This window comes from Anoplophora glabripennis, unplaced genomic scaffold (genome assembly GCF_000390285.2).
Source record: "Anoplophora glabripennis isolate ALB-LARVAE unplaced genomic scaffold, Agla_2.0 scaffold294, whole genome shotgun sequence".
In the NCBI taxonomy this organism is placed as follows: Eukaryota; Metazoa; Arthropoda; class Insecta; order Coleoptera; family Cerambycidae; genus Anoplophora; species Anoplophora glabripennis.
In genome coordinates, this window is record NW_019416596.1 from 451,038 (window position 1) to 469,017 (window position 17,980).

At 33.3% G+C, this 17,980-nt stretch overlaps 1 protein-coding gene across 3 annotated transcripts in view; it reads left to right on the forward strand.

The window, feature by feature from the left end:
* The first annotated feature begins 1,047 nt into the window (after nt 1–1,047).
* The window catches only part of LOC108904615 (tyrosine-protein kinase transmembrane receptor Ror), a 92,015-nt gene continuing 75,082 nt past the window's right edge, over nt 1,048–17,980 (forward strand). For all 3 annotated transcript variants that reach the window (XM_018707244.1, XM_023455036.1, XM_023455037.1), the window contains exon 1: nt 1,048–1,480. In XM_018707244.1, the coding sequence (XP_018562760.1) occupies nt 1,432–1,480 (49 nt within the window). In that variant the 5' untranslated portion in view covers nt 1,048–1,431. The remainder of the gene's footprint in view (nt 1,481–17,980) is intronic.

Sequence of the window (17,980 nt, forward strand, 5' to 3'; positions counted from 1 at the left end):
CGAAATTCCGAAATTGAACTCAAAATTTCGAATACAAACTCGAGATTTCGAATTCGCAAACAAAATTTTGAGCTTTAAGAGGAAGTCGATTTTTTTTTCATGTTTATCAAGCTTGAAATTACGAACTTGAACAAATTTTCGAATATCAATTCGAAATTTTTATGAATTTTTGAATACGAGATTTTGAGTTTGAATGCGAAATTTCGTATTTATTCTGGAAATTTCAAGTCAGAACGTCAAATTCCTAGGTTTTTTTATTTACCAAGTTTCAAATTTATAGTTTGCAAGCGAAATTCCGAAATTGAAACCAAAATTTTGAGTTTTAATAGACAGTCGAATTTTCGTTTTTGATGTTTATCAAGCTTGAAATTACGAACTTGAACAAACTTTCGAATATAAATTCGAAATTTCGAATATGACTTCGACTTGAACTCAAAATTTCTTGTTTGAATGCGAGATTTTGAGTTTGAATGCGAAATTTCGTATTTTAACTTGAAACTTCAAGTCAGAACATCAAATTCCTTGGTTTTTTTATTTACCAAGTTTCAAATTTATTGTTTGCAAACGAAATTCCGAAATTAAACCCAAAATTTCGTATAAAAACTCGAGATTTCGAATTCGCTCTCTAAAAATTTCTTACAGGAAAACAAAATTTTGAGTTTTAATAGGAAGTCGATTTTTTTTTCATGTTTATCAAGCTTGAAATTACGAATTTGAACAGAATTTCCTATTTTAACTTGAAGTTTCAAGTTGGAATATAAAATTTCTAGTTTTTTATTTATTTACCAAGGTTCAAGTTTAAATTTTGCAAGCGAACTTAATCTGCTTTTAATTTATTCTGGTATTAGCCCATATACCTACAAATCTCGACGCCCTGTATATTACAAATACAATTTCATTGCATCGATTCGAATGATCCCCGCGCGTACCTATAGGGCACCACCCACCCACGCCGCTGGTTTCCTTCGCCCCCTCCGCCCAGCAGGCCGTGCTCAGGCTTGCCGCGAGCGCTGCCAACTTCAGCGCGTCATTTGTCACTAGCGGCTGTGGCTGTGTGTGTGTGTTTGTACTCCGTACGGTGCGACTGGCTGGCTGTCAACCTTTTGTGTGTAAATATTAATGGACTGACCGAAATCCGTGTTAATTTCGCGTTTCCGCGACGTCAACTTACGTCCGAGGTGTGTTCCTATAGTCGGGCTATCGCGAAAAATGTGAGTGCGAGAGTTTTTTTCTCACGAATGCTTGGGAACCGGTACGGAGCGTGAACTTTTGCCCCGAAGACCCGACTTATGCGTCCGGAAGGCGGTTTCTAGTGCCGGGGATCCTTTCCGAGGCTGGATTTGGCCGGGAGATGTCCGCGAACTAGTCGGCCGATGGGTCGTTCGCCCCGTTCTCAGCAGCGATTTTGTTTTGATTTTTGTGGATGCAACTATGAATAGGCCCCTTTGTATCGCCGTTTTGATAGCTCTACGCTCGCTGGGTAAGTAGTTTATGAACAGTTTCTTGTGTTGTTGGGACACTAGTTTGTGTATTTCCATCTGAGAGAGTGCTGTGACACCGAATGCAACAATTAAAGAACGCCTTCTACATCGCATACTTCGCGAGTGCAGTCACTGGTTTAATCGAATTGTCCTTCGTTTAAAACTCGTTTATTACTAATTATATTGATTGATTACATTAGGATGTCTGTCAGACGTAATTTTTAATCTAATTTCCACGAGTGTGCAACAAATAAATGCAGTTGTGACCTCGTAAAAATTACTTAGTGCAGGAACGTGGGTATCTTATCTCCATGTAAATTTGTAAATATTTGCACTTTGCTTATCAAGGCATCTACCTAAAATTTTATATTTACGTGACGTTGCAGTTTGTGATAATGATATCTCTATCACTTCCAACGAAATTTTGATAGTTTTGTTAGATTCTCATTGACGAAAGTCAAAGTTTAGGTTCAACTTTGTTGTCAATAAAAATTTGACTGAACTGTCAAAATTTCTTTTGAAGCAATAGTCGAGTGTTTTGTTTTCAAAACGCTCCTTGTAAAAATGGATAATTTGACGAAAACTAAAAAGTAAAACATAAAAAACATATAAGTAATAAGAAAAATGTGCCGAATTCAAAAATGTGAAAATTCAATATGACTTTTGCGTTTCCCCACGAAAAGCTGCCCTAACAATGTCTGAATTTGAAAAGTATATTTCTTTTCGTTTAAAAAAAATCCCAAAAGTCGTCCCTAAAAAAATATCGCCTGTACATCTATGCCGCTACACATATACAGAGTGTCCCAATAAAAACACCCTTCGTCATTTTCTCTGGAAAGGAAAGAGATGTTTTAGGTTTGTAAACACTCCGGCAGACCTGCTAAATAGCTTAATTTTTGTGCTGTAAGTGTCACTATCAACACTGACACATAGATGGCGCTCTGGCGCCCAAAACATTTTTCGATTCTAAAAATTTCCGGATAATTTTTGAGGTGTACATTTTTTTTTGGAAAACTTAATAGGTCTCGAGATATTTTAAATTCAGTGATATCGCTTAACTGAGGCATTTGATATAAAATCGAATTGCAAGTGGGTAATAATTTATTTGTAGGTAAAATAGTCATGGAAATCTTTAGTGCGTCAATACAATTCGTTTATTGTAATTTTCTTTTGTATAATTATTCACAACCAAGAATAACAATTAACAGTTAACACGTATAAAAAGTATAAAAACACAAACATATTTTTGGTCACAAGTCAAATAAAATAATTATAATTTAAATGAAGAAAACAACATTTTCATTTTCTTTGTGGGACATCACTCTATTAATATTTGCACAAAATGGAGAACCACAATAATATAGTAATTTTTTTCCCAAGGCATTTTTTTATGCGTTTGCTGTCATTCTTTTGGCCTCTTTTTATGTCCTGTACTTGGACTATATCCCCCTTATTATTAAACGTGAGCATTATTCAAGGTGTTCCATTAAAAAAAAAACCTTGATAGGCCTTCACCTCGGTTGTTTTCCAAACTTGGACAGAAAATTAAAAATATATCGCATAAATTTTAATACACAGATGCACAAAAAAAAGTCCAGACCTAGGAGACCCGCATATCGTTTCCGAAGGAATCCGATGCTCTGAACACGATCCTGTAGGCAAAATTCATGACTTTCCTATGAACTTCAGAGAAGAATTAAATTTTTGCTTGAAAATTGGCCCAAATATGGGTCAAAACTGAATTTTTCTTAAATTTTGTCGAAATATATCATTTTCGTATATTTTGAAGCGCTAATAGTAAAATTTACCTACGACGTCGATATTGCGCAGAAAATCCACTATTTGGGCGAAAATTGGCCCAAATATGGGTCAAAATCGATTTTTTCCTAAACGTTGTCCAAATATATCATTTTCGTACTATTTTGAGGTACTGAGCATATTGTTAATAGTAAAATTTACCCATAATCTCGATATTGCCCAGAAAATCCAGTAAGTATTTGGATGAAAATTGGCCCAAATATGGGTCAAAATCGATTTTTTTCCTGAATGTTGTCCAAATATATCATTTTCGTCGTATTTTGAGGCGCTAAACACATTGCTAATAGTAAAATTTATCCATGACATCGATATTTCCCAGAAAATCCACAATTTGGGTTAAAATTGGCCCAAAAATGGATCAAAACTGTTTTTTTTCTAAATTTTGTGCAAATATGTCATTTTCGTAGTATTATGAGGCACTGAACACATTGCTAATAGTAAAATTTACCCATAACCTCGATATTACCCAGAAAATCCACTACTTGCATGAAAATTGGCCCAAATATGGGTCAAAATCGATTTTTCCCGAATTTTGTCCAAATATATCATTTTCGTAGTACATATTTTGAGGCTCTAAACACATTGCTAATAGTAAAATTTACCCATGACCTCGATATTTCCCAGAAAATCCGTTATTTGGGCGAAAACTTGCTCAAATATGGATCAAAACTGTTTTTTCCCTAAATTTTGTCCAAATACAGTGTAGATAAATAAGTGAGAAAAAATTCAGGGGGTGATTTCCTGTTGAGGAATAAGGTTGGTCTTTGATATAAAAAAATCTCATTTGAACATCCCCTGTGAAGATACAACCCCTTAAGAAGCCACCCTTAAGACTTGTTTTATACGTAACTATTTTTCTTATTGAAATCTTATCATTTAAAAATTCGTTTCAGATAGCCTGATTCATTCTAAACAAAAAAGGACGCTTGTAATTTTTTTGTAAAATTAACGATTTTTCAGCAAAAAAATTATTTATAATCAATTACGTGGTATGATTGGCATAGGGTAGAAATTTTATCGAACTGTAATTTATCTAGTAGGCGGCTGCCACGTTGACATTTTGTAATGGCACCTTAATTGTAATTAATTGAATAAAATCATTAAATATGTAAAAAAACAAACAATAATAAATTATTAAAAATTAAGAGAAATTATATTAAATGTTGATTGTTTGTTTCTTCACACATTTAGTAAAATTATTGACTTAATTGTAACAATTTAGTCGCCATTACGAAATATCAACATGACAGGTAGCCTACTAGATAAATTACAGTTCGATAAAATTTCTACCCGATGCCAATCATGCCGCGTAACTGATTTTTAAATAATTTTTTTTGCTCAGAAATCGTTAATTTTACGAAAAATTTACAAGAGACCTTTTTGGTTCGGAGTGAACCATCTGAAATAAATTTTTAAATGGTAAAACATTAATAAGAAAAAAAGTTACGTATGAAGCAAGTCTTAGGGGTGCAAATCACCCCCTGATTTTTCGCATTTATTTATTTACATCCTGTATATAATTTTCGTAGTATTTTGAGGCGATGGACAGGATGCTATTAATAAAATTTACCCATGATCTCGATATATCAGAAAATCTAAAATTATTGCTTTTTTACATACTTGAAAATTAAAAAAGTATTTGAAAAAATTTAACTTTATTTGTTTGAATTTATTTGAATGGTACTTTCTTAAGCTTTAATTCGACTGATGATAGACGTCATTAAAGTCAATAGGTACATCAAAAGTTACATAAAAAAATCTTAGGAATGTACTATTCAAATAAATTTTGCCTGAAGTTTAAATTTTCTCAATTACTTTTTTAATTTCCAGGCATGTAAAAAGCACTAATTTTGGATTTTCTGAGAAATATCGAGGCCAGAGGTAAATTTGACTAATGTCATCTTCTTCAACACCTCAAAATACTACGAAAATTATATATTTGGACAAAATTTAGGAAAAAATCAGTTCTGACCCACATTTGGCCCAGTTTTCATCCAAAAATTTAACTTTTCTCCGAAATTCATCGGCGAGTCATGAACTTCTCTTGTTCAGCGCATCGAATTCCTTCTGAAATTATACGTGTCTCTTGGGTTTGGCCTTTTTTTTGCTTGCCTTTGTCATTAAACGTATTTTGATGTCTATCTCGAAACATAACTGAAAAAATCGGGGGATGACATTCGGCGGGCCACCCTGTATAGTACCACCAGGGACACATGCCGGTTCGGTTATTCTGGGAGAGTTTCGGATTTCCAACGACACCGGTACACGCCGGGATGCCGCCACTTCTCTTTTTCCGTTACATCTCCCAAACCAAACAAACCCACAGATATGAAATCACGGTCTTGATATTTTTATTACGCCATTACGTCGTCGTCGACGACGTTCCGGAATCGGGACTGTTTATTTTATTTGGAGTAACTTTTGTCAGTGTAGCCGTGTGTCACCGGCGTTAAGTAATGTTTACGTTGACGGGTCCGCTTTTAGAATCACATCTGCCTCGGCGAGAGATACAAATCGATTCGTTGTTGATTTTGTTCGTTTTTGTTTTTTTTTTGGTTTTTGTTTTGGAGTCGACTTGCCCGCTATTTTCGCGTCTGGCAAACGGTTTTTGTTCTCCCTACCCGAGATTCTTGTACATGATTACAAGCCACTTCGAGCATAGGTAACCAACATTACACATTTGGCATTATCAACTAAAAATCCGTAAACCTAAGTGGTGCGGTTGGAGAGATTACAATTAAGTGTAACCGATTTTTTTTTACCAAAATTTAATTGCCAACGCGAACTAAATAATAAAATTACTTTGTAGTAACATGTGAAATTCCCGAACTGTTCGTCATCGGGAACTGGCACTCCGTTAATGAACAGCAGCGTGTACTGTGTGTATCGACTTTTAGAAGGAAAGACAAATACACAGCTGTAACGTCTGTTTTCCAATAAGCTGCGGAATCCGAGGATTCCTACTTGGATTTCCTACGGCGTACAGAGGAGCCGCCGCCGTGGTATTTTCTAATATTACTCTATTAGATCCTCCACCTCTGGGGTTTGCTTTAATAAAAATAACTTGCCGGAAACCAGCTATCTAAATAGAACTTAAATAATAAAATAATATAGAAGGTAAAAGAATTCCTGGTGATGTAACGGGGTGTCCAAAAAAGACCCCCACCCTCCGATATCTGGCGCTCTATCCATTGCTGGCATAAAAAATCGGCTGTAGTATTGAATTTGACCTTTAGGCCAATCATTATAGCTTTTTTTCGGGAAAAAAATACTATTAGAAGTTTTTCTGCGGAATATTGTTCAGAAACGTGTTATAAACAAAATATCAAAAAATCAACTCGAGACTAGTTGGGGAAACTTTGTTAAAACAATGGTCAAAATTATGAAAAAATAGTTTTTCGACTAGCGTAAAAAAACTGTTATTCATAGAGAAAAAAAGGTTTATACAAAAAAGGTAGGTATTAAATAAATTTATAAAATAGACCAAGTCCGATTAAATTCCGTTAATTTGTTTATGCGCAAGAACTCAAAAATGGTCGAAATTGTCCGCTTTTTTCAATTGCTAATAATTAATGCAATTTTCATCGCAGACACTTGTAATTCAGGATTTTTGAAGCTTTTTGCACCCTTAATAAGTGGTAAAAATTTCAGCCCAAAAACTTCATTAGCTTGGCGTTGGCGGAATTTGTTATCTAAGAAGATGCTATTTTTAATTCATTTTTCCCAGCTCACAGGCGTTGTAGGGTTTCGATCATTAGTTGTTTTTGTACCTAAATAGTTGTACTGACACATGCATTTACTGATAATTTAATTTTTCAAATTTAATTTGTTTAAAAATGACTGAAAAAATGTTAATATTTATTACATCGTTAAGCGCGCATGCCAAGCCTCGCCTTCCCCACTCGTTCGCTAGACCAAGTAATAGAACGCATCGCCGCTATCTTCTTTTTCGAAATTAAATAGTTGAATTCACCTTAATGTTAATGTAGGACATGAAAATATAGCTCTTAATGTATATTCTCTCCAAATTTCGGCTCTTAATATTAATAATTAAGGTCACTGCGATTAAATAAATAAAAAAAATTATCTCAGCTTCTAATCAAGTTACAACAACGATTTTTTTTTAAATTCGAAGAAAACTAAAGTAAAGAGGTTACTATTTTATTTTATAATAATTACCTATCTTAACAATTTAATAAATATCAACATTTTTTCATGTCAATTTTAAACAAATTAAATTTGAAAAACTAAATTCTCGGTAAATGTCTATGTCAATACAACTATTTAGGTACAAAAACAACTAATGATCAAAACCCTACAACGCCTGTGAGCTTGGGAAAAATGAATTGAAAAATAGCATCTTCTTAGATAACAAATTCCGCCAACGCCAAACCAATGAAGCTTTCGAGCAGAAATTTTTACCACTTTTTAAGGGTGTAAAAAGCCTAAAAATCCTGAATTACAAGTGTCTGCGATGAAAATTGCATTAATCATTAGCAATTGAAAAAAACGGCAATTTTCGACCATTTTTGAGCTCTCATGCGTAAACAAATTATCGGAATTTAATCGGACCTTTTTTCATTTTATAGGCTTATTTAATACCTACCTTTTTTGTATAAACTTTTTTTCGCTATGAATAATAGCTTTTTTACGTGAGTCAAAAAAACCACTTTTCCATAACTTTGACCACTGTTAAAACAAAGTTTCCCAACTAGCCTCGAGTTGATTTTTTGATATTTTATTTATAACAGGTTTCCGAACAATATTCCGCAGAGAAACTTCTAATAGTATTTTTTCCCGAAACAGGCTCTTTCATGTCTATAATGACTGGGCTACTTTGCTTGACCTTGAAACTTAGAGACAAAGTCAAATCCAAGGTCGACAGCATATTGCTTTCGCGATGTCCTATAACTTTTATCCGAAATCAATCCTGAAAAATTATCGGAGGGTTCGGGTATTTTTGGGACACCCTGTATATTCGTTATTCTTTCATTTGTTTTTACTCAGGTAGAATTTTTTCTTAATTTTTGGAGGTTAAGTAAATAAACCTTAATTATTTCACCCATTTCTAAGGTTATTAAAATGTTATGTCGAACGGAAATGTTATTTTCTGAATGTTATGAATTATTTTCATTAGTTCATTGAGTTCACAAAAAAAGTTAATTGAAAAAAATATCCGGAGAATCTAAATAAGTCAAGTTCGTAAAGTTCAGGATATACAGGGTGTTATTTAAGTACGTGACCAAAGTTCAAGGGGTGCTTATTTGAGTGATTCTAAAACGAAATGTTTATATAAACATAGCGTCAAAGTTTTTTAAAAAAAAATCTATTTTTCGTAAAAATTTTAACAATTTTTTAGCCGATTTTGTTGAAATTCGGTAGTGTTATTTATCGTAGAAAGGGGCTAATTTAACCCTAACTGGATTAAAATTATTAAGTCCAGTGGCGTCCCGCGGGGACTGACTTTTAAAACTTTTATAATTTTTTTCGCATTAAGCAACTAAAAATACAACTTTTTTGTATCTTGATTTTTTTTCGTATCTTGCTTCCTTTTTGGAGAAAAAAAATTACTATTGCATGTCCATGGAACAGCATATTAAACAATTAAAATTACCAAACTATCAAATACTAGGATGTACCTGTTATTTTTTTTCCACATCAATGATCTATTCTAGTCTTAGAAATTGTTATAGAAGTTAAAAACAATTGTTCGGTTTTATTAATTATTAAAAAATCAATTTTTTTGTTCATGCAATAATAAAATATTATTTTTTTCTCCAAAAAGGAACCACGAAAAAAAAATGGAAGGGCAAAAAAGTTGTATTTTTAGTTGTTTAATACGAAATAAATTATAAAAGTTTTAAAAAAATCAGTGACGAACATTTTTTTTTTGTCAAAAATATTGGTTAAGGTGTACCCTGGGACGGCACTGGACTTAATAATTTTAATCTAGTTAGGGCTAAATTAGCCTCTTTCTACCACAAATAACACTGCCAAATTTCAACAAAATCGGCTGAAGGATTATTCAGATTTTTACGAAAAAATATATTTTTTAAAAAGTTCGACACTAATTCTTGAAAACGAAGCTTTACTGGATCTATGTTTTACAGACTTCGTTTTAGAATCAGTCAAAGAATCACCCCTTGAAGTTTGGCCATGTACGTAAATAACACTCTGTATACTTCCAAATATGAAAAAATAGAAATGTTTTTCTCAAAACCGTCGAAAAACTTGTAAACAGCTCAAAAAAACCTTAAAATACTTCTTAATATACTGTTTCTCAGAAACCACGAATTTTTCGAGAAATCTGGAAATATTTAATATACAGGGTACCCATTTTAGCTATTCAAGAATTTTTTTTTAATTTCATAAAGATAATATAATGAAATGGTTAAATAAAAAGTACCTTTTTGTAGAGGAAATGAAGGTCCATCATATGTTGGCATCTGAATATGAAAATTTCGAGAAGCCAAAATTTTAGGGGCAAACTTTAACCGACAACCCCCCTCCCCACAACTGAGACGCCCGTGTCTAAAATTTTAGAAAAAACTTTTAATGAGCGTTTATGGTGTCAAAATTCATAATTTTCCTTTCACCCGTTTCGGAAATATTTAAAAAAAAATTTTGAAATTTTTGGAGCCCCATTTAGGGGGGCATAGCTCCCTTAGGAAGCGTTTCTCGACCCATGTTTATATGAAAAAATATTCTTATTTTTGGCAGTAGAATCAAGTGGTAAATTATTGGACATTAATTATGAGACACCCTGTATAACGCAATATTTCGAAAACTTCCAAATGCACCGGAAAACTTGTATATATGTATATCTCGAAAAACCTAGAAATACTTCAAAATACATCGAAATGTTTGATATACTTCAAAAAATTTGGATACTTCGAAAAACCTAGAAATGTCTCAAAATACTTGGAAATACATCGAATAGTTTGATATACTTCGAAAAATTTGGAGATACTTCGAAACACCTAGAAATGACTCAAAATATCGAAATATCTCGAAAACTTGGAAATGTACCTAAAAATTTGTTTATACTTCGAAAAACTTAGAAATACTTGAAAATACTTCGAAATACATCGAAAAGTTTGTTATACTTCGAAAAACTTGGAGATATGTACTTCGAAAAACCTAGAAATGTCTCAAAATTTCGAAATATCTTGAAAACTTGGAAATGCACAGAAAAATTTGTTTACCTCGAAATACTTCGAAATACATCGAAAAGTTTGATATACTTCGAAAAACCTAAATATGTCTCAAAATTTCGAAATATCTCGAAAACTTGGAAATGCGCAGAAAAATTTGTTATTACTTCGAAAAACCTAGAAATATTTTGAAATACTTCGAAATAGGTACATCGAAAAGTTGGATATACTTCGAAAAACCTAGAAATATCTCAAAATATCGAAATATCTCGAAGACTTGGGAATGCACAGAAAAAATTGTTAATACTTCGAAAAACCTATAAATACTTCAAAATATACCGAAATACGTTGAAATGCTTCGAAATTATTTATTGTAATGTTTCAAAAAACTTGGAAATACTTCGATAATCATAAAAATACATAAAAAATTACAATTTTACTAACTAAATATTTTCTAATTTACTCGAGGAATACGGTGAAGCATTTCCTGCACCTGCCCGACAACGTAACCCGGGAATATTAGCCGAAAATAAGTGAAAAATGAGGTGAGGAAACTTATCCCGACTTAGAAGGGGCGGCGAAAGGGTTCGGCGACGTAAACCGGGGTATATATACGCTCAGGCTCCTTTCGAGGAGTACATTAAATTTTCAATTAGGACGCCCGGTCGCCCGCTAACGTCCCATTAAGGGCCCGAAGGGCGCGAAGCCCTTACCTCGTTAGTGCCCTGTCACGGGCAATTTCGGCTTCCTCGACCGGAGTGTCCCCGACGTAGACATAATTTGTAATTCGCGTTCGGGTTTTCTTACAGGCGAACCGGAACGTTTGCAGGCGGAGATATTTCGCACTGTGTCCCGTGAAAATCGTTAATTCGCTTGCCGTCTGCGGAAAAAGGCAAAAAAATGAGGTATCTGACAAAAATGGCGGAAATTTCAAATCTAGTGACAATCAATTTTAGTCCAATAACGTTCAAAAGATGTAAGACAATGTGAAATGGTTCAACGGAATTGCTCCTTGGAACCGTTCAACGGCATTGTTCCTTGGAACCGTTCAACGGAATGGTTCCATGGAACCGTTCAAAGGAATCAATCCTTGGAACCGTTCAACGGATCGTTCCTCGGAACCGTTACGGACAAGATTGAGAACTTTCGTGTGAGTCATACAAATATGTGTGCAACTGGGAAAAGTAATTCCGATTAGGTCATATCCCTTCGGGAGATGAAATTTTAAATCAAATACTTTTGTCCTTACGCCAAAAAGATCTCTTTGTCGATTTCTTATTTCCTTTTTCTGTTTTCTGTAACGGCGGTTAACTTTCAGTTCTGGAAAATCAGAATATTTCGCGGTTTATTTGACTTATGCTTTAAAAAGGTGGTTTTTTATTTAACTTTTTTCTTCCGTTTCATATAAAAAGAGCTGGAGAGCTCTGTGTAACACCGGCAACAGTGCATAGCTGATCTACGTTATGCATAAATACCATAGTAGAGTTAGCGGTTCTCGACAAGTTTTATATAGAAAAAAAAAACGTTCGTATGCATTTTAAATTTGATTTCTATTCCTATTTCCTATTCATGTTCTGCTCAGTAAACTCTACCGCTGCTTAAAATGTATGTATGCATCTAATATTTACCCTATAATGGCTTTTGTCTCAAAATGATGGAACAAAATTTATTTTTTTCCAGTTGAAATTTAAAAATATTGTTGAAACAGGTAAATTAGTAAATAGAAATTCACTTTTCAGCAATACTTTCCATTTTTTGAGCAATGTTTGACAGACCTATAACATTACCGACATTTTTTCTTAATAGGACACGCTATATTTTATAGCATAAATAGATAACCCTTCTAAAGACGAATTCAGCGGTATTGTCATAGTTGTCATGAAAATGTAAAAAATTGTCTTTTATGTCGTACTGACGACTATTTCAAACAATAATACTCTTTTCTGTACTTTAAAAAACGTATCGGGTTTACTAAAATGCACATATGTACTTGAAATTTATATATATAGCGTATTACCTAGTAAATTTATATAGCGTATTACCCAGTGCTCCCTCTGTGCGTCATATTTTTTTGAAATTTTTTTTGAATCTAGATTTTGAGATATTGTTGTTGAAAGTTGTTCATTTTAACATAGGTTTATATGGCGAAGATGGACGGTGCGGCTCTTTTTTTGCCCATAACTGAGAAAAAAATGTAGAAATTGTGAAACAAAACTTTTCCATAGATAGTACACAGTATTATCTTATTTTTGATGTAAAACTAATGTAAGTTTTGAACATAGTACAGCTGTATTAATTAGAAACAGAAACCAATAATTGCATTTCTGTCTGACTTGAGGATTAATGTGGCAACGTCGCAATCAGCTGACAGCAAGGAGGGAATACATTTGAAAGACTTGATAAAAACGAAATTGATTTCAAACATATACATTTTTCCTAAATCCCATGTACATTGTTATCAACAATTTATTATCCACAACAGATGATTTCTTGTAATGTTTTTAAAAAACTAGATTAATTGAAAAAGACTAGGAAGCTGTGATATATTTATTGGAATAAAAAATACAGTTGATAATAATTGATTATTTTATTAGTACAAATAATGTTCGAAATTGGGTGGCATGTAGTCAAATATTCAAATTATTCGAATAATCCAGATAATTCAAATATTACATTATTATAAAATGTAAAAAGTTCAAATAAAGTATTTTAAGAGAGCTGAAATTGGTAGGTATTTTCAAGAAAATTTATCGCTACATGTACAGGATGATCCCAAATTATGTGCAAAAAATTTGAGGGTTGATTTATTTAAGCAATTTTAAAAGGGGTAAAATTTTGTTATTTAAGCACCCTTGGATTAGTTACGTTACGAGTCCTTAAAAAGTTTTATTATTTTTTTTCCAAACTGTTTGAAATTAAGAACTAAAATGTGGCACGATATTTTAGACTGCTGAGGCTTCTTCCAAATGAGTATTTTTTATTGTCCTCCTCTTATTGTAACACGTTGAAATAAACTACTAGATATTGATATGCTAAATCAGACATTTGAAAAGAGAATTTCATTTTTTTTTTTACTCAAAACCTATACCACTTATCAAAAAACTAAAAGATGCAAAAATGTTTCTAAATTCAAACAAAATCCAATAAAAAATGCGGAGAGGGTAGTTAATTTCAACGTCTTATAACAAGATGAAGACAATAAATTGTTATCGTCTTATTGTAACACGTTGAAATAAGCTACTAGATATTGATATGCTAAATCAGACATTTGAAAGGAGAATTTCATTTTTTTTACTAAAAACCTATACCACTTATCAAAAAACTGAAAGATGCAGAAATGTTTCTAAATTCAAACAAAATCCAATAAAATATGCGGAGGGGGTAGTTAATTTCAACGTCTTATAACAAGATGAAGACAATAAAAAATACTCCCCTATAGTCTGTTTAGAAATGAAAGAGAGTAATAAAAGCTTATTATTATATATGCAAATCGTAAATAAATGTAGTACTGGTGCTTATATTCAATATTTTTATATTATGTATTTTCGGTATAGATGAGGTGTACTTTTAAAAAAACTTTGTGCGATCGGACTGTACTAAATTGTAGCAGGTAGCTAAAATTTAATCCCCGACAATCCGTCTTTGTCTATGCCGCTTCAATTTCTCGGTCCATTTCTCTTATAAGTAAACAATATAAAAACAGCATTTCAAAACATGAGGCTACTTTAAGCATCATAACCGGGTTAAGAGGGTTTTTAGTAATTCAAATAAAATTATTCAATATTATTATCAAAATATTTATTTAAATTTAATGAATAGACTTTTATTCCACACAAAAATATATGTATTTTGAAAATTCAAATTATGGTGAGTAAATGTAGTGTTGTATAAATGTACAATAAAGAAAATAAAAAAGTAGGTATATTAAAATTCATCCTCTGAATATTCTGATGAATTATCTTCGTCTCCTAGATTGATAACGATAGGTTCCACAGTAACGTCAATTAAATTATCGAGTTCCCACATTTTCTCCTCTTCTTTTTGTACATGATGTATACATCTTTGCCAGTTATCTGCAGTTACTCGTTCCAAGGAATTTTTTAACAAAATTTTCACGTCACTTAATTTAAACGTCGTATTATTTCGCGCTACATCTCCTTTTACCTGCGCCCAGACTAATTCGATTGGGTTAAGTTCACAGTGATAAGGTGGTAACCGTAGTACCGTTATTTGGCGATTTGTTGCCATTTCATCGATAACATATTTTTTCTGATCTTTATTAAGATTGACAAGTGTCAAAAGTTCCTTTTTCACCATATTTGTTTCAAAAGAAATGTTTTTTCCGGATAACCATTGAATTATATCGGCTTTCCTCCAAGCAGTCGTAGGCGTCCGCTCGGTCTGCCGTGAATGGTAACTGGCATTATCCATGACAATTACAGACCCCGGAGGAATAAGATCCAACATCTGTGTAAAATACTCTTCGAAAACATCTGCGTTCATGTCTTCGTGATAGTCACCTGTATTTTTAGATTCAAATAAAAGTAAACCGCCATCTACAAAACCACTGGCACTACCTATATGTGTCACTATTAATCTTCGCCCTTTACCTGAAGGTGCCTTGAACCCTGTTGAAAGTCCATCCAAAAATGCTTGTCGAAAACTTTTTACATTTTTATCTTGCCATACTTTTGTTACAGTATATCCCTCGTTGACCCAAGTTTCGTCTAGATAATAAATATTCCTCCCTTCGTCACGGAATTTTCTAATTGATCTTAAGTAGGATCTTCGCCAACAAATAATTTCATCTTTATCGATAAGAACTGACTTCCTGTTCTGCTTTTCCCAGCAAAAATTCAACTCTCGTAAGACGGCCCATAATTTGCTTCTACTGATTTTTGGCAAATCGTTGTCCTCTGAAAGTTCACTTAAAATTTTGTTTAGCGTTGGTATTTCTTTTTTAAAATAAAATGAGTGTACTTTTCTGCGAATGACATTTTTGAAGAAATCATCTATAACGACTTTTGACCTCCCTGTAGATGATTTTGGGGGATTTACAGTATCTTGTTCATTTTTTGTTTCCTTTAAAAGTCTGTAGATAGTCGATTTTCCAATCCCTGTCATTTTGGAACACTTTTCCACGATGTCGTCAACACTGTTGGTAGGATTTTGGTGTTTCAATGCATTAAATACATTTAATATAATAATCTTCTCATTCTGAGACAGCGCACATCTTTTCACGCGTTTAGCAGGTACGTAATCTGATAAGCTCGACATTTTACCCAAACAATATTATATCCACTGGCACAATAGTCACTAAACACAAGTCGAATTTTACTCTACTGCACTAGCACGTCTTCGTATATTCAGCTCTAAGACTGGATTGATCTGTCACAATACACTGGCTCCTGCCCTATGATGTATCCAGTAAAATATACTAATGTACGCCCATTACCTGTTAGCATTAGTGTTACCCGATAATTACCTGAAACGAAATATTAGCACGCGCATGGCCGGTTCTTATCTCGGGGTTTTATTCCTCTCCTTCATTTCCAAACAGACTATAGAAGAAGCCTCATCAGCCTAAATTGGTGCCAAATTATTCGAATATTCGAATAGTTAAATTATTGGAATAATTCGAATGTTCGATTAGTTAATTATTCGAATAGTAATATTATTCGAATAGTTACATTTACACTTATTCGAATTTATAGTTAGTACTAATTCGAATATTCAAATTATTCGAATATGATTCCCAGCACACTTGAAATAGGTACACTGACATCGGCGTTTTCGAGAACACCTTCTACACATCCGTCGTGGAAACTTTACCTTTCCGTGCTATCAGCAGATAGCCATATCAAAACAACAACACATTACCATTGTGGAATACAATGACAATATTCTAATGAGGTCCACTTTTTTTTTACAACACGGACGCAGACATTTCCTTTGGCGCAATCCGCTACTGTAAAGGCGTAATGAATAATCATTAGGGGAATATCAATATCAATAACTAGTTTGTTTGACAGTTACGACGGCCTTGAAATTAGTTAATGCATCGCTTTTCTCCGGGCCGATTTGCAAGTACTTGTATCTCCGTTTAATGACCGGAATTTATCGCGGTCCTCGACTGGATTCGAGGGGGAAATTATTGTGTGATTGCGCCCACCGTTTCGTTGCGGGTAAACGCTAGGCCTAGGAGGGGTTGTCCCTTTGGTGACGTAAGCTTTGGGGGAGATGGTCGGCGGATAACGGTCACGACGGACAAACAACTGTCGTTTAGACAAATTGTGCCTGTGGAAAAGCGCGTTTCATCGTTTTTCTTTTTCGGAAAAGTACTCGGCGTTTTTACATTATTAAGAAAAATTTCAGAGCTACAGCTTGACCAAACTCAAGTCCGCAGTAGGAGTGTACAGAAAATGTACTCTTTCTTACTACTTTACTTACATGAACTTACCTCTTTCTTAAGTTGTTTCGTTTAGCGTATTTTTAAATATTTTTTTATTATACAGGGTTACAACTTTTTAATTGTCCTATACAGGTATTTTTCTTATTTTAAGAGTTACATAAATAGTTAAATGGGCAAGAATGTCTAGAATTTTATGGCGATCGCGGACTCGTTTTTAAATTTAGACAATTCAGAATAGTTCCGAAGATATTCGAAGAAAACCGACCATTGCCATTTCTTTTTTAGTCGTATTTTACTTGTTTTTGAAAATTTTAGAACAAAAATTTGTAGTCTGGTATTAAATGATGTAAGGAATCGATTTTTGTTGAGTATTAATGTACATATTTCTAAAAACTTGCGCTGTGCGTTATAGTCCAATCAAATTAGATTTTGAAGTGCCAAAATTTACTTCAGTAAACAAAGACACGTAAGAATTAGGAAAAATTCCGTAGAATTGAACGAATTACTTTATTCCAGGTGAATGTTAGGGCTTCATTTTCAAAATGGCCTCCAAAGTTCGCAATAAAACAGTTCTTTTCATTTAAAAAAAACTAAACATTTTAGAAAAAAATGTTTTGGCAAATGTTGTGGAACTTTTTACAACAAAAATTTTGAGCCCAGCTCAATGTCAATTGATATACAAATGTATTAGTTATGGCAATAAAACGGCTGAAAATCGCATTTTTTTAAAAACTTCTATATCTTCAAAACGGAAAAAGATTTTTTTACAAAACTTTCAGAATATGTAGTTCTTGGCGAATAGAATAAGGGAATTTTTATAAAATTGCAAAATATTTAATAGTTTTTGCAAAAATCGAGAATATCGAAAAAGTAACTCTGGCGTCCCTCTAGCTTTTCGTTCGAGGATTCCAGCAAACCAAACCGCACCCTTCTAGATCGAAAAATAAAAATGTTACGGGCTGTTCGCCAATTTAAAAAATCACGTGACTTAAAACGTGACCTAACAAAGCCCCTCCGTATCTTTTTAACCGTTGAAAATATCGAAAAAGTAACTCTGGCGTCCCTCTAGCTTTTCGTTCGAGGATTCCAGCAAACCAAACCGCACCCTTCTAGGT